The 27,760-nt window shown below is 42.9% G+C and overlaps 2 protein-coding genes across 2 annotated transcripts; both read left to right on the top strand.

The window, feature by feature from the left end:
* Positions 1-5,747: 5,747 nt before the first annotated feature.
* LOC308160157 (forkhead box protein N5-like) lies at positions 5,748-8,215 on the top strand (the record flags this gene model as incomplete). The annotated part of the gene is made up of 6 exons (XM_080534047.1): positions 5,748-5,868; positions 5,999-6,094; positions 6,188-6,333; positions 6,563-6,819; positions 7,703-7,929; positions 8,187-8,215. 6 exons carry the CDS (start codon positions 5,748-5,750, stop codon positions 8,213-8,215), a joined length of 876 nt encoding a protein of 291 aa, XP_080390173.1.
* Positions 8,216-8,821: 606 nt separating this feature from the next.
* Positions 8,822-22,484, top strand: LOC308164388 (centrosomal AT-AC splicing factor-like). Its single transcript, XM_080538491.1, has 11 exons — positions 8,822-9,016; positions 9,141-9,307; positions 9,902-10,000; positions 10,102-10,168; positions 10,303-10,365; positions 10,904-10,968; positions 11,518-11,632; positions 11,766-11,796; positions 14,159-14,251; positions 21,612-21,744; positions 22,054-22,484. The coding sequence occupies exons 1-11, from the start codon at positions 8,900-8,902 to the stop codon at positions 22,157-22,159; spliced, it is 1,056 nt and encodes a 351-aa protein (XP_080394617.1). The 5' UTR covers positions 8,822-8,899; the 3' UTR covers positions 22,160-22,484.
* The last annotated feature ends 5,276 nt before the right edge of the window (positions 22,485-27,760 follow it).

The raw sequence follows: 27,760 nt of genomic DNA, 5'->3' as shown, positions 1-27,760 counted from the left end.
GCTTGTGCATTTTTCACATGTTATGAACTTGTTATGCTGAAGATTGTGTAACTAGATAAGTGGTCTTAAAAATATCATAGCTAGAAGCAACTGCGATTACAGCAACAAATATAGTACCTAAGCATGTTTACAGCTATGCCTGAGGCAATATCCCAATAGAAATGTAATCATAACAAGAATCATATACAAGAATCATAACAAGAATAATGTACAAGATATATAATGAATCATTAGAAATGTACATGAGCTATAAATGGTAGGCCTACTGAAGAAAGATGGTCATCCATTCTCCCTCCCTCCCTGATAGTAAACAACAAAGTAATTACTATTAAAGTGATTATTACTATACATTTTTTAACTTTAACTTTATGAAGCAGTTTAATTGGAGTTGTGTTAGCCACATAAAGAAAATACATATCTAGAACTGAATTATGAAGGTTACTATGGGGATTAGGTTAGAGAGAGAGAGAAGGAATGAGGATTGTGTTACAAGCAATATCCCCTACCTGGTCGTACCCTTAAATGTCCACTAGATGGAAGGCATGTATCAGCATAAAGCAGGGGTCTCCAACCTTTTTTCATCTGAGAGCTACTTTGAAAATATTTAAGTGGCCAAGAGCCACTCATATCTTATTACTTACATTCATTCACATAACGTATTCTTTTGTCTTTTTATCTCTTTCAAAACCTTGTGCATGTGTGTAATAAGTGCGTTGACTCATTCCTACACTTAGTGAGATGACTGTCACTGCATGGAGTCTATAATAACAGTTGTGTATGCTGGAGTGTATCCACTTAGGTTCACTCTTATAGAGTCATTTAAATGCCCATCTGTCAGTCTTGTTCAGAATGTAGATTTCATTACATTCATATCAGAAAAAACTGATTCTCAAAGGTTGGTATGTAGACAAATAAAGCAAATACTTTCAGGGCTGCTTGGTGAATATTCTTATAGTTTTCTGGGTCTACCAGGCTCCAGAAATGTTGTGAATGTTGTTGCGATTGTAGCTGGACATTATTCTGGAGATTTAACCTCCATCTCCATCTCTACTCTTTAAATCATTATAATCTACTCTATGAGTTCATTACACAATGTCAATAGTTCCACCTGTTGTGAAAGGGATTAAGATCCTCAACCAGTTTGACAGTGTCTGGGTGTCTTTTGAACCCACCCCAACGAAGGCAGAATAAGTCCAACCAACACAAAACAACCAAACATTTCCCCATGCTGCAGGTTTTTGAAGGACTTGGAGGTCGTCATGGTGTGACGTCACGCACTGTGATTTTAGGATTGGGCGTTTTGAAACACAATATTTCTGTATGCCACAATAGGACTAGTTATGAAAGTGTCCAACAACTATATATGGATCCGTCAATAACATGACTGCTTATACCTATCAGTGATTGAAGTGGTGCTTAGAGTCATCATTAGTCAACTAGTTTATTGTAATTGTTTAAGTTGAATAAGCTGGTCATTTTTAGGATTATACAGAAGGACCCCCTGTGTTACCTTGTTAAAGCGTTCAGAGTACAAGTGCTTTAGACTTCATTACCAATCTGAAATAACACTTATGACAGAGCAGATGTCGATCATAATCGAGTGCCTTTCAACATGACACCGTCAATTCATGTCATCTCACAAGTTGAATAATAACTGTTAAGGCAGAGTAGCTCTACAACATCAATCAACAACACAATACAGTGTGATAAGTAAAAACATACATATAAACACTAAAAGTAGTACAAATAAATAATAGTTGATATAGTAAAATAAAAATCCAAAATTCAGAATAATTATACTGAATTTTTGTAGTAGCAGTAGAAGTATGGGTAGTGGTGGTCTAGACTAGAGCATTCCGAAATTGGTGACGGAGTGTTTGAGTGTTTTGATTGTTGGTTCTACTGAAAGCTAAATGAGCCCGAGCCAGCCAGGAGTCGAACCTAGAATCTTCTGATACGTAGTCAGGCGCGTTATCCATTGCGCCACTGGCCCTCTCTGGTCGCGCTGCAAGATCAGGGCCTGTTGAGATCCTCAAGGAAGAGAGCTAGTCTGCCATTTAAAAAAGCCAGATTTTTCTGTCCTTGCAGTGAATCAATGTACGCGAGGCAACAGAATGACTGTATACATTGTAGACATTCGCTACGTAATAATTCGCTACATAAACCACGACAATGGAGCCGAAATAATGTGATGAGTTCTTGGGTTTCTGTCTTGCTAAACAAGATGCTGCATCTATCTAAACTCCTCAAAAAAAAGTTTGGAAACGTTATTTCAGTCGATTCTTCCTCCCCTTTAATAATACCAATTGGTATTGTATGTTATATCGTTGGAAAGCCTGTTTAGTCACCTTTACAACGAGGGACAACTTGTAAGGATCATGCATTCGTGGAATGAGTAACAGCTAAACGTGTGGGTAGCGGCCCAAAATAATTAGCCAAAAATTGCTAAATATTCTTCTGTTGGTATCCACTCTCGTTTTGAGCTTCAAGTGCTGGCAGGTGTATGTCAGTCACAGGTGTGTGTGACTGGCACCTGAATGGCACCTAATTGACAGGAATGATATTCTGGGGCCAGTGGCGATCCCATATCTCCAGAATCTGGGACCTAACTCCATCCTCCAGGATGACAACTCTCGCCCCCACAGAGCCACTCTGAGCCAGGATCATCACAGAGTACCTCCAGTATTTGGGAGTGGAGAGGATGGAATGGCCTGCCGTGAGTCCAGACCTCAACCCAATTGAACACTTGTGGGATCAGCTTGGGCGTGCTGTACGTGCCAGAGTGACCAGCGCAACCATGTTGGCTGACTGGCGGAAAATCCTGGTTGAGGAATGACCAGCATGAGGTGAGAAGCTGTAGTGACTGCGTATGGATCTTCCACACGCTACTGAGGTCCCTGACAGTGTCAAATGAATAAAGTGTAAACATGGCCAATATGTCTTGTTTTTTCCTTATTACTGTGGGAGAGTGCAATCATCCAATCCACCAAGAAGCAACTCAAAACGGGAGTGAATACCAACAGAAGAATATAGGGAATTTTGGCAAAATAAATTTGGGCCGCTACCCACACGTTTAGCTGTGTTGCTCATTCCACGAATGCATGATCCTTAAAAGTTGTAGGGAGGTCCAAGGTGCCCTGTGTTCCCTGAGGGTGAAGATATTGCAATACCTACTGTAAACAAAGGGCCTGATGTACACAGAGAAATCTGGTCAAACCAGTTGTTCCCCTTTGTCCTCAGCCAGCACTTTCTCTCTGATTCGCTGATGTACGGCACATGTTAATCCTTCCTCTGCATTCCCATTTCATAAAGTTGCAGTGTAATTGCGTTCACACAGGTCTCACATATTCAGCAAGGATGGGCTATCTAGCAACAACACTGAGGCCAACAGTCCTCCTCTGGCTGCTTTCCTCCCTCTCAAAAGCAGGTGCGTTATGTTTTTGACATGTAATACACATTGGTATTGAAATGAGATTCAATAACTAGTTAAGGAATGGAACAAATGGGACGTATGATACTTAACGAATACGTCAATAGGATTTAAATGCTTTTAGTCTCAAATAGAAAATGTACTAATGTACGTTATGCCAATGAACACAATACATGTTTAATTTCTTAAATATTTGAGAAGCATTGTTTGTGGCTATTCCCTCAAAGTTCACCTTGTTTTATTCTAGAATTCCAAATGAGACTGTTGACTGAAGCTGATGGAGTTGTAACAGGAAAGCTGATGGATTCCTTACTGCTGAGTCTCCCTCCTTGTTCCCTGGCACCCCAGAGTGTCACTCTGCAGTACAACAGGACATACAACAGGACATACAACGGGACATACAACGGGACATACAACGGGACAGACACCAATGAAAGCAGTAAGTCACCTTAAAAATTATATCAACAGTTAACTCTTGATTCGGTTTCTAGTTACTCCTGACTCTGTCTATAAGCCTACATTATTTCACTCTGAAATGAAACGAATAATATGTATAACATATGTACCAAAAGTATATATATATCTTTTTAAATATAATTTTAGCATTTACTTTTTCATTCAACAGAAACTTTAGTCGATATATTCGACGTGGCCCCTTGTCGCTTCCAAAGGGCCGTCATCTCAGTCAGTGAGAACACTGGCCAGTTCACTCTAAGCAGACAATTAGGCTATGAAGTAACAAATCTCAGCAGTGGGGCAATGTACAGGTACCTTATGCTACATTCTCTTGTCATTGTCTCTTTGGTGTTTCATTTAGAAATTGGCATTTTGAGCCCTATCAAATTGATGTATGTTTGTTTCCAGGCTTCAGTATGTGGTTGGGACAGAGAAGAGCAATGTTCTGGAAGTCACTACAAGAGAAGGTATTTGAAGACAGTGGTTCCCTGTGGTCAGTGCCTATATCAACGGCTGTTTATTCTGTTACCAAAAACCTGACACACATGACTTCTATCATGTTCTTCATTGCAGCTAAGGACTACAACCAAATCCAGGCTGGCCTGCCAGCCCGTAGTGGAGCCATGGTGGTCATCACTGTCATCCTGTCTCTGGCCATGTTCACCCTGCTGGTAGCTTTCTCTGTCACTATTGTCTTCTCTGTTGGGGATTGAGGTCCATTTCAAAAACTTGAATTCTACATTTATAACTGCGGGTGTATTTAAAAAAAAATCCTGTTGTATTTTTACTTGTATTTTGGATGTATTCATGCATATGCATATAGGTAGGATATTAAAAAGCAGGTCTGGTGACATTTCTTTATTGTTTTATATTATTTTTTTATTTCACTATTAGAGGAATCTGCCTTCAGCACTTTTGTATCATGCTGTTAAACAGCACTTTTGTATCATGCTGTTAGTCACTTTTCAAACCCTAGATTAGAGTTACTGAAAAACATTAAAATATGAATGTAATGTGTGTGTTTTTTCAGTGAGAATGGCTAAAAAGATAACCCCAGCTTGACTAGCAATAGTTAACCAAAACAATATATGCAGACTCATATTGACTAAATATACACACATATTTATTAAATATAATATACACACATATTGATTAAATAAAATGAAGAATACAAAATGTACAGTAGGCCTATAATAGCCCTTTATTTCAAGGCTAGGTGCACGATCTCCACTACTTCCTGAAAGGCACCTTGCATGAACATATCCTGTCTCATCTATTGGTTTAATTGATTAATCAGCTGTGCGGTAAACTGTTGGAACACACAGTGCACAGCTGATTAATCAATGAATGAATGAATGAATGAATGAAAGCATTTATTTCGAACATGTGCAGAGAGAAATAGTTATAACAACAAAAGCAGAGAGAAATAGTTATAACAACAAAAGACAAAACAAAAACAAGAAAAAAACAAAACAAAACAAAAACAAGAAAAAACTAAACAAAACAAAAAAACAAAACAAAAAACACTATTTACTTCACATGTCCGAAAAGGAGTAGGAAGAAGCATAAGCTTATTTAATCCTACCCCTTCTCCAATAAACAGAGATTAATAATTAATAAAATAATTAATAATCAATTAAACCAATAGAGTGAGACAGGATATGTTCATGCAAGGTGCCTTTCAGGAAGTAGTGGAGATCGTGCACCTAGCCTAATTATGGCTAATTCTTCACACCTGCTGCGGAGGCTGGACCCCATCACCTATATTTGGCGAGTTGATTTAGACTTGCGACCTGTCGTGGATAGCCCTTATCTGAATGGTGATTTATGCTGATCAAACACCTCTTTCGACCGAGCGAAAATGGCTCTAGAATTTAAAGCCAGAAACAGATTTCTTGACCTACATCTGTCAACCGGCCTCACTGACTGGGACATGGATGAAGAGATCAAGTTAACAACAACAACTGACCAATTTTACCAAGGTATGGTTAACATTCGAGTTTCAATGGATGTGATCTGCATCACCTCAATAGCCTATAACGCTACAGTCGGGGTTGTCGTTGAGATCATATGAGATGTTTTTCTGATACGTTCCATATCATCTATCGGCAGACGACAAACGGAATGATCAGTATCTTGTTCAGTGGCACTATGCACGAATCTCAAGACGAAAGGACGACTATCTTTGTCAAAGCCTTCAGAAAACTGGTGAGGTAATACAATGGAATTGGTTCATGCTAAATATTTTAATTGATATTTATAAATTAATATTTATCCCCCAAATATTGTCTCCCATTGCAGAATCTTTGATACAGCCAAATCTATGGTTGATGGTCAACCCCAACCTTGCATGCCCTATTAAGTATCCTAAAAAAACAGCAAAGGCATTGACTCGATCCAAAATACCAATGGAGCCCCTGCCCAAGCCCGCAGTCAACCCACTTCAAGTAAACTCCATCCAAAATGGGCTCTCTGTTTCACGTGAGAACACCGGTCGAGATGAGTCTCTGCATGCCTCCTCCTCCAGTGAATACATGGTATGGCTCCTCTCTCTGAGAAGAAGTTTACTGTACATCTGGGCCACTCAGCAGAACATGTCAACTGTAATTGGTGCTTTTAAATAGGCCGCTTCTCTCTGGTTTCAATGATGCCTACTGTTTCTAATGTATTATTTAGCTTACAGATGATTCTTCAGTCGATGTCCCTGTTTGTCGGAAATCCAAAACGGCCTACAAGGCGAGGACGCAGAAGGCTGGGGTCCGTAAACTCAGCCTGGCCCAGAGCAAGCGTCTCCAGCGAGCCCTGCAAGACAGCAACAACTTGAACGGTGCCTGGCCGCGGCCTCCTGTCAACTACTGTATCCTGATCGCCATGGCGCTGAGCAGCAGTCGGACCGGCAGCCTCAACGTGCAGCAGATCTATAACTTCACAAGGTCTAACTTACAAATCGATAATGTGTTTATTTGTTGTAGAAAAGAAGGGAAGCACTGCTGGCATACTAGTGTATCTTAGATTAGATTAGTAGATTCAAGGTGCTCTTTCTTAACGGGGTTAATTGAGGACCAAGGCACCCTCATAGAATGAACAATTGTTGTGTCAAATGGAACAAACACGATAACAACGGTGTTTCGGCATGGCCTAAATATACATGTTTTATTTCTATAGCACTTGCCAAAAGCAAGCCTGGGGAAAACTCCCCAGTAGGAAAGACGATGAAGACCTTTATTTTTTTTTAAGTGGATCTTGTGGGATGGAATTGATCAAAGCTGCTATTTGGCCTGTAGCTTTTCCACCTGTTTGAACACGTATGGCGTTTACTACCCTTTACCCTTGACCTCCTTCTCCCCCACCGCCCTACCTGTACCCTCTGATCCTCATCCACTGTTCCCCTCACTGTCCCACCCTCGAAACTCAAAGGCTTCGGAGGCCGTGCTTTTTCACGAGCTGCACCCCACCTCTGGAACTCTCTCCCTCAGCCACTCAGAGACTCACCCTCACTCTCCACTTTTAAATCCCACCTCAAAACCTACCTGTTCTCCCACGCATACAACCTCCCCTACCCCTAACCATCTCCCCTAACCCTGCCACCCCCCTCCTCCCCCTGGACATTGCTGTGTTAATTGTTCCCTGTGCCTGTTCGTTAACTCTGTGTTCTATGTGCTCATGTTATCTGTTGCTTGTTGTTTCTGTGTTTTCCCCATATTGTCAGCGTCTTTGAGCCCCGGAAAAGTGCTATATAAATACAATGAATTATTATTATTATTAGATCATGTCACTGAGTATGGTTTAATCTGACTTTGTCTGACTGCTTTCCAGAGAGCACTTCCCATTCTTCCAGACGGCCCCTGATGGCTGGAAAAACACCATCCGGCACAACCTGTGTTTCAGCAACAGCTTCCGGAAGACCCCCCAGCAGGTGTGCAGCGAGGGGAAGAGGAAGTCTTGCCTGTGGCACCTGACCCTGGACGGGCGGCGGAGGCTGAGAGACGAGATGCACACCCTGGTCGGGGACTCCTTGTTCAAGAGAAGCATGCATAGCCCCGGTGAGACAGCTCACACCTTCATCTGTCATTGTGTCGTACACCAGTGCAACAGAACGCTTCAGGCAGAGCAGCTCTTCAACGTCAGTCAACATCCACAATTCAGTTTAATAAGTAGAAATGTGATGTATCTGTGTTACTCATGGCAGTTTGAAATAAGAGGTCAGGTCACTATTAATTCACTGACTGCTATCATTTGATGAATTTGGTAACATGAACACCAATCGTCCCAGTGTGGATGCTCTTGTTTTCTTTGGCAGACATGATTCAAACATTGCTGGAGCTGTGACCTTCACCTTGAAGAGAGGTACATACACCAGGAGCTGGACCTATGGGGGCAGAGAGGGCCTCCATGTAAAGGGAATTGAAATAGAGAAGTGGATAAGAGCACTTTGCTTGTTTTCCTTTTTTCTCTTCAGTCTGAATATTATTTTCTTTCTTTCTTTTTTTGACTGTATTGTGTGTTATTTTCTTTGTCAGACTTTCTTATTTGAAGATGGTAATATTGAATTTATTTTGAAAAATAAAAATGCAATCTAAAAAAAAACGTATCAAATGCTTCGACCACCGATACAGTGACTCATACTGGCCACACGAGGGCGACCATCACGTGCTGAATGGAACGTTGACATCATTTTGTCAGGAGGCTTTTACTTTGAAAGTGACTAGAATCTATGTTATCTCTGCTAGAATTTCGTAGTTTGCTGCAGCTGGCGGCAGCTCAGAAAACAAAAACAAATTAACACCTGCTTATAGCTTCTCAACGTTGTAGCTAGTTATATCCAATGTAATTGTTGTTCGTTTCAATTTCAATTTTTATTTACGCTACCATTGATTTTTCTCGATCAGTTTATGACATGGTCGGGGAACGAGTAGCCAGCTATCCTAGCCTCATCACGTCCACCCATGCCTAACGTTGCCCTAGCCCAAAACTAAAGCAAGCCAGGCTAAGGGGGGCGTGCAGAGGGAGATCATGGGGGCATTTTCCTGTGCGATATGTGGGCAAACGTCGTTCTCAGGAAAGGGACACATATTCGGGAAAAGTCATCAGAGCAAACTCAAAGTGGTTCTTGTCAAATTCCTCGAGAAGGTAATGTGTACAAGAACTGGATTTGATTGACTTGTCCCAGGCGAGACCCAACATCGTCAGGTGGTCTCATCGTGTGAAAGGTCCTCTTCAACGTCGACCTGTGTCTGTGGGTTCATTTTCGTAGGTGAAAGAGGCTCGCCGAACCATCAAGAACCCGCAGGTGGAGAAGTTTGATTGTACTCAGGACGAGCGCAGGTTCTGGTGCTACTGCTGCCAGGAGGAGGTCCCGAGGAACGTGACGGACGGCAACATCACGGTGCTGTTCGGGGGCTTGTTAGAACACATGGCCGCGTAAGATCATATCTGTAACTATTTGTATAGCACTTTTCATGCGAACGTTGCAGCTCAAAGTGCATATAATCGTAATTTAATTATTTAGTCATTTAAAGGCAATATTAAAGATGGGTTTTTAGTCTTGACTTGAACATATTATGTGCTGAGGTTGCATCCCTAATGTAAACTGGCAGTGCATTCCACAATCTGGGTGCATACAATGAGAATGCAGCCTCACCAAATCTCTTCTTTTGTACATGTGGTACACAGAGGAAACCAGAGTCAGAAGACCTGAGAGCTCTATTGGGCTGATATGCTAGAAAAATATATTTCAGATATTCTGGTGCTGTGCCAGTGAGAGCTTTAGAAACAAGCAGAAGGATCTTGAAATCTATTCTGAACTTAACAGGAAGCCGGTGTAGAGTCTCTAAAATAGGAGTTATATGAGCTCTTCTGTTTGTTTTGGTTAAAACTCTCGCTGCTGCATTTTGGAATAGTTTCATCTTTATATTTATTGAGAATGTCTTCTAACATGCACAAATGTTTTCCCCTCCTGGCACTTGGCCAATGTTCATATATAATTCTCCTGATTTGTCTTGTGTGTATCATCAGTCCAGATCACAGGAAGAACACACATAAGTTCTGGTGGGAAAATAAAGCGGACCCCAAACTGAGGGACAAGTTCATCGTCACAGAAGAGGAGACTGAGAGGTAAGGACTACAGTATTGACACATTGTTTTGCCCCCCCTTTTAGCCGGAGTCTGTTTTGGTCAAATGTCAAGATCCTGACGTTTGTTGTTTTTAATTGGAGGTTTAAAACGGAGGTGACCAAAGCTTTGGATTCATACGAGGAGAAGGAAGATGAACTCATCAAGCAGGTACGAAGTGTTGAAGAACTGCCAACTCTTTAAGAGGCTTGATATGAAGATGATATCGTTTAGATTCGTAGTCATGACGTGTATGTTAACTCGGTGTGTGTGTGTGCGTGTGCGTGTTCTCTTCCTCCATCTAGCAAGCTGCTCGTATCCGCGCCCAGGAGCAGCATCGGCAGGAAGTCCTCCACTCCCTCATTGAGGTTTGTTTCCCCAGGATGCAACAACCGTATCCATATCATTGGGAACCTCCCTGCTGTCCTATTTATGTCATGAACAAGAATTAAGACCGCCTGTAGCCATAGCGATCGCCCTTATATGATCATTTATGAATGACGCAGCTCTGATGTAAACTCATTTCATCGTCACATTGAATTGACCTCTGGAGGACATGTTGATGTCACATGGTGTGAGCCAGGGGATCTAGATGTTTGTTGTTAAAAATGTGTGTATGGGGCGGCCGTGGCGCACAAGGTAGAGCCGGCGTGTAATGATCGCAAGGCAGATCGGCGGTTCGAACCCCGACTGGCCACATGTCAAAGTGTCCTTTGGCAAGACACTGAACCGCAAATCTCCCAGTGAGCGGGGCCGGCGCCTTGCATGGTAGCTTGTCGTCATGGGTGTGTGAATGTGTGTGTGAACGGGTGAATGAGAGGCCATTGTAAAGCGCTTTGGAATAAGGCGATATGTAAGTGCAGTCCATTTATGAACCGCTGTTGGCTTTTCCTGAATCGACCTCAGCCGGAGGCGGAGCTCGAGCTCTCCCACACACAGGGGCAGAGCGACTCGGGGGAGGAACCTTCCAGGTAAGACGCCGCCTTTCTCTCCTACAAAAGGCCGTCTGTGGTTTTTGGACTGCTGTTATGTAAAACCTTAAAGAATACACTTTTTTGTATGGGTTGTTATGGTCAATGTGTTATTACTGTAGTAATCACATTATGCTGTTTTGCTTTATTTTTTATTGTGGCATTACCCAACATTTTTAAAGATGTGTCTGTAGTGACATTAATATTTTTTATTTTTTTATTAATCCTTTATTTAACCAGGGTAGTCATATTGAGACAGTAGCCTCTTTTTCAAATGAGCCCTGGCCAAGAAAAGCAGCACTTAATTAAAAAGACACCACATACAGTATGAAAACATACAATATACAACATGAAATAACAACAAACAAGCAACAGAAACAGTGAGCAGATACAGGCTATAAAAGATAACCTAAGCACATTTGCATGTATGATTCAAAGTCTCTGTAACACACAGTTTAAAACCAGAGAGTGGGATGCTAAGTTTCAACTTTTTTTGAAGTCCATTCCAAGTTCATCATTCCAAATCTGGATGTTAACTTTGTGGTGAAGCTCTCACTTCAGGCCACAAGGATCCGACGAACAGGCAGGCCCGAGCTGGGTGGACAAAATGGTGGACAGGCAGTGGGCGGGGCCTAGTCCAGGCTTGACCTTCATTGGCTACCAGGTAGATGAATCATTGCACAGTCATGAAGGATTGCCTTCATTCTAAACAAAACAGTCAAGTTGGAAGTATTCCTCCAAAAGAAAAACGACGGCTTTAGTTTTAATCAAGAAATTGTTTTCCACTTGCTCAACAGGATTCCTCCAACAGTGGAAATGTTCACACAGGTAAAGTCAAGTCAAGTAAATCTATGTCCATAGGTTGTCTCACACAGGTAAAGTCAAGTTAGGTTGTCTCACACAAGTAAAGTCATGTTAGGTTGTCTCACACAGGTAAAGTCATGTTAGGTTGTCTCACACAGGTAAAGTCATGTTAGGTTGTCTCACACAGGTAAAGTCATGTTAGGTCTTGCATGCATTGCGAATCATCTACAGACATTTTATGTAGCTCTATTCAATGCGGAAATGTCATTTTACTTTCTCTGTAATTACTTATTAATAAAGATTTGAAAAATTATGATAACCATCTTATTATCTTAGTTTAATGTCATTACAATGCATTATAGACCTTTTCTTTATAACAAGCATAACAAAAAAATCGCTGTTATGCCGAGGTGCCTATGCGTGTGCCTATGCTTAACATAGAAAGTTCCACAGGTCCAGCGCGCTCGGGTTTAGCAGTAGAGGACTGGTAGCCTACCTGATCTCTTCCATTAGACTACCAAAGCAGGACACCGGAGCACTCATATCTGCGCGTTTGTCACAGGGTTAGGGTTAGGGTTACCCAGGTCACCCTGTTCCTCTGCCCTGGCGTCAGTCCAATGGAATCGTCAAGCACAGCCTTCCCCATAGAAATACATCGGTGCGCGATTAACATTTCAGAGATGTACAATCATGTTTATTTAGGAATAAATTGTGGTGTTTGACAGCGGATGATGGTAGACATATTTAATGTAAAGTTATCTATCTAAAGTTATCTATCCACAGGCTGATATGTGCATGATAGGCGCGAATTCCCCCCCCCCCCCCCCCCCCCCTTGGTGGTATATGACACTATAGTTGTATTGCGGCATACCAAAACAACTCGCAATCTAATCCGAGCAGTTGTTATTATGTAATATTATCGATGGATGTGCCATTTTTGATGGAGGGCAGTAAGCGGGAGACTCATCAAGGACTTGTAGTTAATTAATGCAGTGGACAGTGGCTGTTTCTCCAGCGTTCCTGTCACTTCGGATTTCGGAACATCATAAAATTAAATCTGTAAGTCATGCATTTTTCCATGTTTCCCATTGATGGTATATGACGCCGTAAATGTAACTTAAGTTCAGCCGCGAAGTTGTTGCACTGTTGTCCTAAATCAGTGCAGACTGGCAGGGTAGGAGCACAGATTTCATACAGGTTAGAGCGCCGTTATTCTGTCATGGTCTGATAATGAAGCATTGTTATTTTTTATTTGATGACTTGTTTGATCGATTGATAGCGTAAAAGTGAAGTTGTGAATGAGTCGCGAGCGTCAATGCTTTTCTACGATACTACTGATGACGTATCAGTCTTGAAGGGTTGTCCCATTTCATAGGGGTAGATTTCAACCCCGACGGCTTGTGGCTCTGTTCGAAGGCCTTGGCTTGAAATCGAGTCACACTCGAAAATGAGCCATAGGGGTAGAAAAGGGAATCGGGATTGGGCCGTTAAGTCATGTTAGGCTGTCTCACACAAGTAAAGTCATGTTAGGTTGTCTCACACAGGTAAAGTCATGTTAGGTTGTCTCACACAGGTAAAGTCATGTTAGGTTGTCTCACACAGGTAAAGTCATGTTAGGTTGTCTCACACAGGTAAAGTCATGTCCATAGGTTGTCTCACATTATTGTACATATGCATTTAAAAAAAAAAATATGTTTAACTTTGTTGCCGTTAACATCCAATAACAGGCAATTAGCATTTCATAACAGAATCATCTTGAGGTTGGGCTTCATTCCACATACATGTACATAGAAATGAAATGACATTGCACAGGGATGGAATACACAGCTAGTACACACCTACACACATCATGTATATGTATAGATATATATGTGTGGCGGTCTGGGAAAACCCTTTACATTTTGACATTTTCATTTTTTATATTTCCATAAATTAGAAGTTCTCAGCTATTCATAACTGGTTGAATGACTGAGATAGCCCTTTATTTTAAAAAGTTAGGAGCATTTTAATGTATCATGTCAAAAAAAGTGAAAGGCTTCAAACCACAGGATCGACGTGACGTTGACGTTAACGGTACGTCAACGTGACGTTGTTTCGCTAGCAAACTACCCACCACAAAAACATAAAAATAAGTACTTTCTCTTTTGTTTTCTTAAAATGTTTATTCACCATAATGTAGTATGGAGTTCAAAGTACTAGAATACCACATAATATCAAAATCGCCGAAATAGGACATTTCCATCTATTTTTGCTCTGCCACAAACGAACGCCAGCGACATCCGACAGGTTTTCCCAGGCCACCACACATATATATACATACATACATGCATACATATACATATAAAAAAGGCACGGCTGTTCATCCTGCCTCTGTTGACGTCTGCAGGCGCCATCCCTCCCTGGCTCCAGGATGAACCCAAGCACTCCGGGACAGCAGAGCCGGAGATCGGACCGTCGCTCCAGGACTTCCTGAAACAGAGTAAGAACCTCAACTTCTGCATACTCACCGCTCCACGCCCTAGTCCTGAGTAGATGTTTGTTCTACTTCGTTATCCAGAGTGACTTGCCTGACATGCGTGTTGTAATCTCTCTACCACTAGGTCCTTTAGCTTCAATCTCCCCCGTCACAAACCCAGGAGGTCACAGCGTTAGGAAAGAGCCATGACAGCTTATCTTTTTTTTTTTTTTTTTTCAGGTAGTCCCACTCATATTTTTCGTTTTGTTGTGATAGAGATAGTAGAGATTTGACAGGAAGGATGGGTGAGAGAGAGAATGATTTTTTTGGGAGAAGGATTTTTTTTTTTTTTGGGGGGGGGGGTCTACATCTCATCTCATCCAAGTCACATGATGCCCGAGCTAACATCTTCCTGTCTGCTAAACTCTGCTGCAGTTGAAATAAAACATCTTAAAAAGTTATTAAGATGGAAGTAGAAACATAAGAAGTAATAAAATAGAATAACATAGAAGTTATTTCTATGTTGCGATAACTTCTCAAAAGGATTTTACAGGGTTCGTTCAAACTATCGTAATTCTTGAACTATATGTGCAATGGAAAAAAATCCAACAGTTTCTGAAAGCAGAGAAGTTGCACTCTCTAACTCTAACCATTTAGGGTTATTACGGTAGTTCGCCAAAAAAACTAATGCATTGACCTCAAAGCGTCATAGGAGCTGTAGAGTGATTTGAAGAGAAGCGGTATTTTAGCGGTGTTTTATACTTTAGTGAGTTTCTGTACATATATGTTTGTGATTGTGAAATGTCACGAAGACCTTCTAGGGTAACCAATCCACCTAAAAGTTTAATCGAGGACAACGATGTAAGTGACAAAGGACTGATTTCTTCTTCTGAACCAGGGTATGGAGGTTAGTTCTAGCGAATTTACCTGATAGAACATCGACATGCTAGAAACACATAACTACACATAATTAGATGATCATACAGCCCCAAACACAAACACGTCCCAAAACAAAAGTATTTACAAAAGCCTTACCAGTAGCCTATGGCAAACAAGAATAGTGAATCCAATCCACAAATTATAAGTATTTAGTGATCGTTAAACTGTTGTTTATTATATTGAGTGGGTACTTTACAACTTCATGTTTTGTGTTATGAAAAAAAACGAGTCGGCGAGTGGTTTAGTTCTACGCTGCGTTCGTAAATTCGCTCTGGAAATCTGACCAGCAGTCATGGAATGCCTCTTGTCCAATCAAATTACTTGGTCCCTTTATGACGTTGACTCCAGTGTGCCCTCCAGCGCTCTCAGAGCGAATTTACGAGCGCAGCCCTAGACTGTCTCACGTCCCCCTTTACCTCGCTTCTACCATGCTGCTACGCTGCTTCTATAACATCAGGATCAGACACAGGGCGAGACTTTCAAAATAAACCTTTTTAATGGCTTCTGTGTGCTTTAGACTTGCGTAGAATCGATTTTATTTTTATTGAAAAATTCAGACCGGAAAATGTATTATTGTTGCCAGACCCACTGCGTGGGAATACGACGCGTGCGGATGAGAGACAACATACACAACAAAACTTGCACACTTATTGCTCGTGTGACATTGGTTAAGCTGCGCCCAAAACCCAGATATTGTGCCACGTGAAATGATAAGACAAGAGGCCACGATACGATAATCGCCGTAGGAGGCGATTCGACTGCAGGCATGTGAAGTTAGAATTTCTTCAAACTTGCAGTGGTAGCAACGGTGTGTGTGTGTTTTAGTAAATATAGCGTGTGTGTGTGTACCTGTACGTGTGTGTGTGTGGCCCTCCTGTGAGAGGTGTGTGTGTGTGTACCTGTGAGAGGTGCGTGTGTGTGTGCGCCATATCTCAGTATGTAGGCTATGCAGTAGGGATGCACGATATTATCGGCACCGATATTTATCGGCCCGATTATGGGAAATTAATGTTATTAAATATTTATCGGTTTTATAAAATTTTAGCCGATATAGAGCCGATAATATGAAGCCGGAAATATTTCTGCCACATGTTCGACAAAAGTTCGGAGAGGAGGGCAAAGGTCTACGAGTTACAACACAACGAATCTCATAAGTCACCTTAAGATTCACCATTGCAAGCACGCTGTATGGAAGGAATATCAAGCACTAGTAGCAGAAGGTAGCCTAGCCACGAAAAAAAAAAGCTGCTGTGCCTATTGAACACGCATTTGAAAACTGCAGGAAGTTTACTCGAGACAGCTCAAAGGCTCAAGCAATCAATGAAAAAATAATGGAGTTTATGGCCCTCGACGACCAGCCTTTCTCTGTAGTAGAAGGTAAAGGATTTCGCCAGCTAATTTCACATTTAGAGCCCCGGTATACACTCCCAAGCCGCCACTATTTTGCAGACGTGTGCCTGCCTGCTCTGTATGATAGTCGCCACACACATCCATAGTCTGATCGATACTAGCGTAAGCCAGATAAGTTTTATCACAACCTACCTCATCCTCATGCACTAAAAGTAGCATAGCCCAGCCCTTTTCAGTTGCTTTATTAAGCATACTAGTGTAGCCTACTATGTGCCTTGTGTCATTCTGTTTATCTGCAGACTAAGCAGCCATTTGGCACTAGTTTCTGTAAAAGTTCTATACAACTTTTGGTTCTATAAAAGTCTTTATTTTTGTATTGACTGATGCACTTTATTTATTTTTTGATATTTTATTTATGCATTTTCAATTTACAGGGATAGACAAGATGCACTTTATTTTTGACACTTTTTTGATCTAATTACTCTTAGTTGAGCCTTTTTTGTTTTCATAAAAGGAGGCCAGATCTTGGCTAAAAAAAGCATTGTGCACTGTCTAACAGATTCTGTTTGTTAGAGGAAATAATAAATGAACATTTGAAGAGTCAGAAGTGTTCTCTTTGTTGTGATAACAATAGTGATGTAAGTTAGATTAGGTGAGATCACTATGGAATATTAAATCATCAATCTTTGCTCACTACATAGCCTTTCTTACCTTCAGGTGTGCATGAACTACAGGTTATCAACTGTGAAATTATATCTGTTCTCATATCGGTTATCATATCGGTTATCGGCCAGGGGAAGCGGGTAAACATCGGTATCGGTTGGGAAAAAATGCATATTGTGCATCCCTACTATGCAGTGTACGTAAGTGTGTGAGTTGATTCTGTTATTTATGCTATTATATCTAGTATTGTGTTGAGAAGCAATGGAAATGAATCAATAAATTGATAAAGTAGGCTAACTTACATTATCATGGAATGGAATGGAATGGACTTTATTTGTCATTGCTACAGTACAGGTACCAAACAACGAAATTTAGGAGGGGTGGCTCCCCTGGTGTTAGGAAAGGGGAAAAAAAACACATTTTAGAAAAAGCATAAAAGCATAAAATCACAAGAAGGTAAGGAGCTGGTTTACATCAATAAAGGCTATGTACACAATCCACTGTACTATACTGCACAGATTTGTTCTATATGCAACAGAACAGAACAGATCACCCAGCATTGCTAATGAAAATAATCAATGAATGTGAGTCTAATACCAATACTTGCTCAATAGGTCTTAAAATCTATTAAAAGTGGTCTTATAAAGGTCTTAAATGTAACTTGTTGAAACCTGCAGGAACGCGCATAATTACTTTGAGAACAGGTTGCTTACATTAATTATGCGGGTGTTAAGGTCAGGGCCATCGCTACTTACACGCGCATCATTGTTAGACCACTGTTAATGCTAGAGCTAACCATCTACGGGCAAAAAAAAGTGTCACCTTTTTGGACCATCACCAGTTTGCACCCCTGACTATACACTACAGGTGCAACTCAAAAATGTTTAATATTGTGCAAAAGTTCATTTATTGCAGTAATTCAACTTAAAGGGTTAAACTTAGATATTATATGTGTGGTGGCCTGGGAAAACCCGTCGGATGTCGCTGGCGTTCGTTCGTGGCAAAGAGCAAATATAGATGGAAATCGCGATTTTGGCGATTTTGATATGTGGTATTCTAGTACTTTGAACTCCATACTACATTATGGTGAATAAACATTTTAAGAAAACAAAAGAGAAAGTACTTATTTTGATGTTTTTGTGGCGGGTAGTTTGCTAGCGAAACAACATCACGTTGAACGTGTCTCATTCTCAGTTAAGCAACGCACGCACACATGAGCGAAAGGAGAGACGATACTTCCACCTGTGTTATTGCCAGTTTACTGATGCTCACAATAAGCATAAAGTAATAAAGTCTTAACTAGAAGACACACAAATGGATCTGTCCCTCGCATACCGACGAGGCGAGCAGACTACCACCGCATCACAAGCAGACAAACGAGACCGGCCGATCTGCATAGGCTCCTCCCCCGACCCGGAGGAGAAAGGGGAGGATTTCTCCCCTTTCACTTTTTTTGACATGCTACTAACTTTTTTAAATAAAGGGCTATCTCAGTCATTCAACCAGTTATGAATAGCTGAGAACTTCTAATTTATGGAAATATTAAAAAATGAAAATGTCAAAATGCCACCATGTGAAGGGTTTTCCCAGGCCACCACACATATAGACTCATTACATGCAAAGCGAGATATTTAAAGCCTTTATTTGTTATACCTTTGATGATTATGGCTTACAGTTTATGAAAACCCCAAATTAAATATCTCAGAAAATTAGAATATTACATGAAATCAATAAGAAAAGGATTTTAAATAAAGAAATGTCAGCCCTCTGAAAAGTATAATCATGCATATGTACTCAGTACTTGGTTTGGGCCCCTTTTGCATGAATTACTGCCTCAATGCAGCGTGGCATGGATGCTATCAGCCTGTGGCACTGCTGAGGTGTTATGGAAGACCAGGATGCTTCAATAGCAGCCTTCAGCTCTTCTGCATTGTTCGGCCTCATGTCTCATCTTTCTCTTGGCAATGCCCCAAAGGTTCTCTATGGGGTTCAGGTCAGGCGAGTTTGCTGGCCAATCAAGCACAGGAATCCCATGGTAATTTAACCAGGTTTTGGTACTTTTGGCAGTGTGGGCAGGTGCCAAGTCCTGCTGGAAAATGAAGTCAGCATCTCCATAAAGCTTGTCTACTGAAGGAAGCATGAAGTGCTCTAAAATGTCCTGGTAGACGGCTGCGTTGACTGTGGACTAGGGGTGGGACGATTAGAAAATTGAATATCACGATTATCGTGGGCAAAATAATCGCGATCCACGATATTATCGCGAGAATTATTATTTTAATTTTTCCCGAATGCCAATAAAACACACTAATCACTTCAACTTAGATGTTGTTGTATTTTTATGACATTTTAAGTCAGTAATTCAGATTCTAGTGGCGCATATCTCTGGCCATAATCCGGGTCCTTAAGAAAGAGCAATCGAGCGCTGATTGACCTAACTCCTTTTCGGCCAATCAGCACCTTTCATTAACGTACCCAAGGAAGTTTAAAGAACGCACTCCCAGTGTTGCCAACTTCCAGAGCCCCTTGGCGACTTAATTAGTCAAAAGCGAACAGCGACAAATCTAACTTCCTTTTCTGGTCATTTGGGGAATTACTGTAAAGCATCTAACATATCCCGTATTCCACGGTTCACGTTACAACCGAGCTCAGGAGAGACGAGTAGGGATACAGTCTATGGCGAGCAAGGGTTGCCGTCTCCTCTCTCCCTCAACACTCACTCCCGCGGCCAGTCTGATAGCAGCCGCGGGGAGCGTACCGTTGTTCCCCGGGTCCTCGCGGGGGGTTCGGGCAAAGTTCGGGAAATAACGGACGGTTGTCATGTGTTTATACAGCATGGATGTTACGTGCCTAATGCCTTTGATGCACACACTTGCTACTTGCCGCTTTCATAATTGTATTTAGCCTATATAGCACAAGTCATGCATTGCATGTAACCTCAAGTGCTGAACAGTGTAAACCACAATATATTTGCTAAAGCTTAGGGGCGACCGTGCCTTTTGCAGCCATAGACTGTCACTGCCTGGTAATAACAAGGTAGGCAAATGACAGTATCCCGTCCAAAGTTTTTCACCAGCCATGGTGAGAAGGCTAGCATACGTTACCTAGTGACTGACAGACAAGGCTGACTTGACAGTAACGTTACCCATGCAGGCTGAACAATAGCGCGAGACAAGTTCTGTGAGGATATTCGCGCGGCTCAAGTGAGGAAACGCAATTATATTACAGTAACAGTCGCTAACTTGACTGCAAAAGTAATGTAGCCTAGGCTGAAAAATAGCGCCAGACATTTGTTAAACACAGTTTATTCATAACATACGATTATGACGATTATTTAAATAATTAAAATTCTCCACGATTAAGTTATCGCGGGTGTTTTTATCGCGATAAACGATAATCGTCCCATCCCTACTGTGGACTTAATAAAGCACAGTGGACCAACACCAGCAGATGACATGGCTCCCCAAATCAACACAGACTGTGGAAATTTCACACTGGACTTCAAGTGTCTTGGGTTGTGTGCCTCTCCATTCTTCCTCCAGACTCTGGGACCTTGGTTTCCAAATGAGGCAAAATTTGCTCTCATCAGAGAAGAGAACTTGGGACCACTGAGCAACAGACCAGTTCTTTTTTTCTTTAGCCCAGGTCAGACGCTTCTGACGTTGTTTGTTGTTCAGGAGCGGCTTTACAAGAGGAATTCTACATTTGAAGCCCATGTCCAGGATCCGTCTGTGTGTGGTGGCTCTTGAAGCACTAACTCCAGCCTCAGTCCACTCCTTGTGAAGCTCCCCCACACATTTGAATGGTCTTTTCCTGACAATCCTCTCCAGGCTGCGGTCATCCCTGTTTGTGCACCTTTTTCTTCCACACTTTTTCCTTCCACTTAACTTTCTATTAATGTGCTTTGATACAGCACTTTGCGAACATCCAACTTCTTTCGCAATTACCTTTTGAGGCTTTCCCTCCTTGTGGAGGGTGTCGATGATGGTTTTCTGTACAACTGTCAGGTCAGCAGCCTTCCCCATGATTGTGAATTCTACTGAACCAGACTGAGAGACCATTTAAAGGCTCAGGAACCCTTTGCAGGTGTTTTGGATTAATTGGCTGATTAGAGTGACACTTGAGCCTACAATATTGAACCTTTTCACAATATTCTAATTTTCTGAGATATTTAATTTGGGGTTAATCATCCACATTATAACAAATAAAGGCTTGAAATATCTCACTTTGCAAGTAATGAGTCTATATAATATTTAAGTTTAACCCTTGAAGTTGAATTACTGAAATAAATGAACTTTTGCATGATATTTTTTTTTTTTGAGTTGCACCTGTATACACTGCTGCTACTAAACTCTGTAGTGCTTCTATTTCTGTTGGTTGCGTTGTGTACTTCTATATGTACGTAATGACAAAGCTGAAACGTTCTGTCTTACAGAAGAGCAAGAGAAGCTGAAGAAGCTCCCCCCAAACCGCGTGGGGGCCAACTTCGACCACAGCTCCCAGACTGACGCCAACTGGCTGCCCTCTTTTGGCCGAGTGTGGAACAGCGGCCGCCGGTGGCAGTCCAGGTGAGAGAGCTCCAGTGTTTGAGATTCTTGTTGTCGCCTCAAAAAAAGGTTTGGAAACAGAATAATATTGGGCCACTACCCACACGGTTAGCTGTGTTGCTCATTCCACAAATGCATGATCCTTACAAGTTGTACATCGTTGTAAAGGTGACTAATCAGGCTAAAATACAATACCAATTGGTATTATTAAAGGGGAGGAATAATCGACCGAAATAAAGTTTCCAAACGTTTTTGGTTGTGTATATATGTGGTGTGTGTGTATATGTGTATGTATATATATATATATATATTTGTTGTTGCTGTGTTAAGGCACCAGTTCAGAGAAGAGGAGGGGCAGACAAACAGACGCAAAAGGAAGAGGAGGGACCAGGATCCCGAGGGTCCGAAGAGACAACGGCAGCCGGAGCAACCGTGAACAAACAGGACGTGGACAGTCAAAACCCAGACGGGTCGACAGAAACGATCATCTCATTTGTTTGCACTGTGTATATGTAGAAATATCACAAAACATAAGTCAATTTCTCCTGACAATTTGCTCAGAAAACGGTCGGGGCAGACGATCGCAAATATTAAATCAATATTTATGATCAAAGTCCTCTAGTGTGTGGGTGAAATTGACGTGTCCCGAGCCCGAATGTGACGTGGAATGGAATGTAGCCAATCAAGAAGCGAGCTGACTGACACGTCTTCTTCTTTTTGTTCTTCTGCACTTTATTTCATTTGTTTGTGTATATGTAGAAATATCGTGGACAGGGTGCACCTGCAACAGAGGCCTTGGTGTGTTTGTATGTAAATAAAGGTGAAATAAAATAAACTGTATAGCATTGTATAAATGTGATTTATGGTGAAATGTTTTCAGTAGGAAATGCTTGTTGATGTTCTCCAACTTGGCTTGGAACCAGAGGGGGGCGGGGGGGATTTTGCTCAGAAAAAACGACTTTATTGTTTAGAAAAGGAGACATTTAAACACTTCTCACTCATGAATTCTCTCTTAGGCCTGCAATGGCAACAGTTGAAGCAAGATGAAGGTTTTGGCACTTGGATGTTTGAAAAAAACAACAACTATAAAACGATGACATACTGCATAGTCCATAACCACATTCCTGTTTGTCACGTCTAGTGCAAAGGTGCGGTCCTGGTGAAGGGTCGGTAGGAGCGCGGGTGTGTTACCAGACTTTGATGAAACCTCTTGGCAGAGTCACAGTTGGATGTCATTTCTCCATCAGCTTTTGTGTCAGTGTGTTAACAATCTTTCAGTAACACGAGTCCATAGAATAAAGGCCTCTACACAGCTTTTTGAACCCATAACATTTTTGGTTTCATATGGGATTCAAGTTGATGAAGGGTGCAGCAGAAAGGTCAGAAGTTAAAACGAGTTGACATTTTTCGATGGGATGGACACACGTATTTACATCCTGTCATGCATTTCTTTCGTCTGTGTGTGTGTGTAGAGGCCCTAGGGAAGACCGGTGTGTTAGGAACTTCCCCTGCTTCCAGCGCCCGGTGACCTTTGGTACGGCGTTTCTTCAATGCTCTGGTTGCGTTCCCATTCTCTACCCTCGGTGTTGAAGTATGCACTTGTACAATCCCCCCCCCCTTCATGGATGAAGGACTGGTGTAAATACATAGTAGAAACCTTTCTCTAGCCATGCTTGCACCAATCCATGCTGTTAGATACATGAGGGCGAAGTGCGCAAGTTGTACACATCCTGACCTGAAGGGTCGTGAATCGTCCACACACAACCGTAGGTTTCCAAACTGCCGCCCCCCCTCATCCCAGCGTTAGCTACACCCCCTCCTCTCTGACGTCGGACGAGTGTTCTCTGGGTGCGCAGCCCCTTGAAGCCGCGGCACTCGGGGCAGATCCGCACGTGAGTGCACCCCGGCGGAGCCAGGACGGCGTCCCGCTGCGCCAGTCTGTGAGACAGAGGCTCCGTGGAGCCCGCGCGACCGTCCATCCCGCCGCACACCACCATGCCGTTGGCCAGGCTGAGGGCGCCGGCGTCGGTGGGGAGCGGAGCGCGGCGCGTCTGCAGCAGAGTCCCCGGGGTCCCTGGCCTCTGCAGGCCTCCGCCCAGACCTCCCAGACCTCCCAGCTCCAGGTTGCTCTCACACAGCAGGATGCCGTGGAGAGCCCTCAGCATTTCCCTGCACACCGACTTAGGAGACAGAAAGAGAGAGTCATGGGGGAAGGGGAAGTTCCCATCCTATCATTAAGTACCCAGGAAAACAAAGAGTCCAAAAGACGTCCTCAGGGAAGCCGGAATGTGGGATCAGACGAGGTCTTTCTAGGACGTCCAGAATCGTCTTGTGTAGTCCAAAAGACGTCATCTGAACCCACATTCCGGCTTCCCTGAGGACGTCTTTTGGACTCTTTGTTTACTGGGTAGGAACAGATATATATTTTTTAAACCCATAGATTTATCGAGCCAACATCTCCAGAAGGCCTAAAACACTAGGGTTCGCTTGGGTTTTGAATTCTTGACCACGGCACTGTTTCCCCCCCCCCCCCCTCACCTCTGACTTCCGAGTGTGACGCTGCATCCAGACAAACTCCAGCCCCGCTGTGAAGACCCCCAGCAGCAGCCCACACAGCAGCACCACGAAGATACCGCCCACGTTCTCCATGCCCAACCCTGCCAGGGAGAGAGAGGAAGTGTCCAAATGTCATTATCCATGTCACAAAAGGAGTCGTTACTGATGTTCTGTTGCAATTGTGTTGCAGTGGATTTAATCTGGTTTCTTCTCTATTGATATTGAATATTGAACACAAGGAGATTGATCAACTTAGCTTGAAGCCTTTTATTAATAAAGTTACATGACAGCATTCTAGAGTTTGCAAAATCCAGAGACCCCCCTCCTTCTCTGAGCACAGCCCTTATAGACAAAGTCGACTCCCTTTATGAGATCATTAATCTTGGCAAACAAATGTGGTGACAGAAAACGCTAGACTTTAGTATGTGCGACTGAATTGTTAGCTACGATTTCCCAGAATGTAGAGATACAGACTTCAATTCTCAGTATATTTGATATAAAACTACAACAGTGTCAATAAGGATAGCTAGTTCTTGGTAGGTTTCACCTGTTCTGTGGTGAAAGACAGCAAATACATTTAAATGCAACAAAAGAAGGGAAACAAAATCATAACGATGCAAATTATTCTTTACTATTATTACTCTTTTAATATAACGTATATGGTTTATGTGTTGATAAGGCTAATGTGAAGATATATTTTCCAGTATATGGGGGATATCTTGTTCTTAAATGATTGGCTTTGGTGTTTTTAAGTTTTTTTTGTTCTGTGTAAAACACATCAAAATGCATTTTATGTACGAATATATTACGAGATCAAATTGTACTTGACATCACTAGAGGTGTAATCAATTAGAAAGTTTCATCTGGATCAGAATGACATTTAATGGACCAATGGATCAGATCTATCTAGCAGATTTGTTTGTCGTATAGGGGGAATGAGGTGAACTGATCTTGGATAGCGGAAAAAAAAGAAACGGGATCGTTCTGATCCAGATGAAACGTTTTGAACAACTGGGCCCTGGAGTTAGGACACCCTAAACGAAGAGAGAAACAGTGTGAGCGTACCCTGCACCCCTTGGTCCTCTTTGGAACACGTGTCTCCCTGCCACCACTTCCTCTTCAGGATCTCCAGCCTGTTGTCTTCCTGCAGTTTGAGCACAGCCAGGTCAATCTCATCCCGGTACACAGAGCCTAGTAACAGAGAGAAAGGACACAGAGCCTAGTGACAGAGAGACACACAGCCTAGTGACAGAGAGACACACAGCCTAGTGACAGAGAGACACACAGCCTAGTGACAGAGAGACACACAGCCTAGTGACAGAGAGAGAGACACACAGACTAGTGACAGAAGGAACACACAGCCTAGTGACAGAGAGAGACACAGCCTAGTGACAGAGAGACACACAGCCTAGTGACAGAAGGAACACACAGCCTAGTGACAGAGAGATACAGAGCCTAGTGACAGAGAGAAAGGACACAGCCGTTGGTTTGGAGAAGGCTCCATTGATGTCTTTGGTTTCAAATCCCCATGGAAACAAATCCCTATCCCAGTTCATTATAACTGTACTCCAAATCACCCCCCTAAATACTCCCTCCTTTGTTGCCCTCTGTTAAAGCAGGCTAGGTGGAATTTCTCACCATATTGCTTAAACCTAAAAAATCTGCTTTTATATGTGGCCGCACCTCACTGCCAGAACAATCTGCATGAGAATGTTTCAATGGGTTGCTCTGGTGCCACTAGGGCAGTTTATTGTTCAATGTGATATGAGGATTATGTACTACTGTAGGCTGTGTATATGCAGGCCTTTATCTATGCAACCACTGGATGGGTCTTACCTAGGGGCATGTCTATGTATCTAGCAGGCCTCCTATCTAGGTGAGGATGCAGTTGAGCCTCCTGCCCCTCCCTCCCTCCCTCCTGTCTCCCCTCCCTCCCTCCTGTCTCCCCCCCCTCCCTCCTGTCTCCTCCCCTCCCTCCTGTCTCCCTCCCCCCTCTCTCCACTCACCCAGAGGCATGCCTATGCCGTATCCCTTGGTGTCCAGCAGGCCTCCTATCTGGGTGAGGATGCAGTTGCGCTGGCGGTGGTACTCGTTCCTGGTGCTCTCTAAGAGGTAGGCGTAGTTGGAGTTGAGCACCCGGTCGATGCCTTCCTCCGTGCTCTTCACGAACACGCTGGGCTGCTTGGAGTGCATGAAGTTCCACATGCGCTGGTAAGTCTGGTACCCCGAGTTCTGTTAAACACAAGCAAAGAGAACAACAATAAAACATTTAAATAAAAATAGTTTACCACTGGGGTTGATGAACTACTAATCCATTGTGGAATATATTAGGTGTTTGAAATACTGTTGTTGACATCTAGAAATATAAACTCCTCCCAAAAAGTTTTAATAACGGAAACGTTATTTTGGTCGATTATTCCTCCCCTTTAATAATACCAATTGGTATTATTATATATATGATTATATATTTGATATTGTTGGAAAGCCTGATTAGTCACCTTTACAACGAGTACAACTTGTAAGGATCATGCATTCGTGGAATGAGCAACACAGCTAAACGTGTGGGTAGCGGGCCAAAACAATGTGCCAAAATCCCCTGCAATATTCTTCTGTTGGTATTCACTCTCGTTTTGAGTTTCAAGTGCTGGCAGGTGTATGTAATGCAGTGAGATATCGAGGAGTTTATAAAGCTGTTTTTGAAAGAAATACACCAGGCCATTTTTCTCTCATAGTTCTTTCTGCAGCCTTCAGGCAAAAGGTACCAGAGCATCCAGACCCCCAACAACCCCCCCCTCCTGACCCAGTCCAACACCCCCCCCCTCCTGAACTAGAGCATCCAGACCAGTCCAACACCTCCCCCCCCTCCTGAACTAGAGCATCCAGACCTGTCCAACACCCCTCCCCTCTCCTGAACTAGAGCATCCAGACCAGTCCAACACCCCTCCCCCCTCCTGAACTAGAGCATCCAGACCCAGTCCAACACCCCCCCCCCTCCTGAACTAGAGCATCCAGACCCAGTCCAACACCCCTCCCCCCTCCTGAACTAGAGCATCCAGACCCAGTCCAACACCCCCCCCCCCTCCTGAACTAGAGCATCCAGACCAGTCCAACACCCCCCCCCCCCTCCTGAACTAGAGCATCCAGACCAGTCCAACACCTCCCCCCTCCTGAACTAGAGCATCCAGACCAGTCCAACACCCCCCACCCCTCCTGAACTAGAGCATCCAGACCAGTCCAACACCCCTCCCCCCTCCTGAACTAGAGCATCCAGACCAGTCCAACACCCCCCCCTCCTGAACTAGAGCATCCAGACCAGTCCAACACCTCCCCCCTCCTGAACTAGAGCATCCAGACCAGTCCAACACCTCCCCCCCCCCTCCTGAACTAGAGCATCCAGACCAGTCCAACACCTCCCCCCCCTCCTGAACTAGAGCATCCAGACCAGTCCAACACCCCCCCCCCTCCTGAACTAGAGCATCCA

Source organism: Nansenia antarctica (assembly GCF_963989245.1).
Source record: "Nansenia antarctica genome assembly, chromosome: 1".
Classification (NCBI taxonomy): domain Eukaryota; kingdom Metazoa; phylum Chordata; class Actinopteri; order Argentiniformes; family Microstomatidae; genus Nansenia; species Nansenia antarctica.
The sequence above is the reverse complement of the archived record's forward strand: the minus strand, read 5'-3'. Positions and strand labels throughout refer to the sequence as shown.

Excerpts from the sequence above, each read along its gene's own strand:
- LOC308164388 (XM_080538491.1), top strand. The coding sequence starts at position 8,900 with ATGGGGGCATTTTCCTGTGCGATATGTGGGCAAACGTCGTTCTCAGGA. Across the intron at positions 9,308-9,901 it reads TTGTTAGAACACATGGCCGC|TCCAGATCACAGGAAGAACA; the intron begins GTAAGATCATAT and ends GTGTATCATCAG. Across the intron at positions 14,252-21,611 it reads CCAGGACTTCCTGAAACAGA|AAGAGCAAGAGAAGCTGAAG; the intron begins GTAAGAACCTCA and ends TCTGTCTTACAG.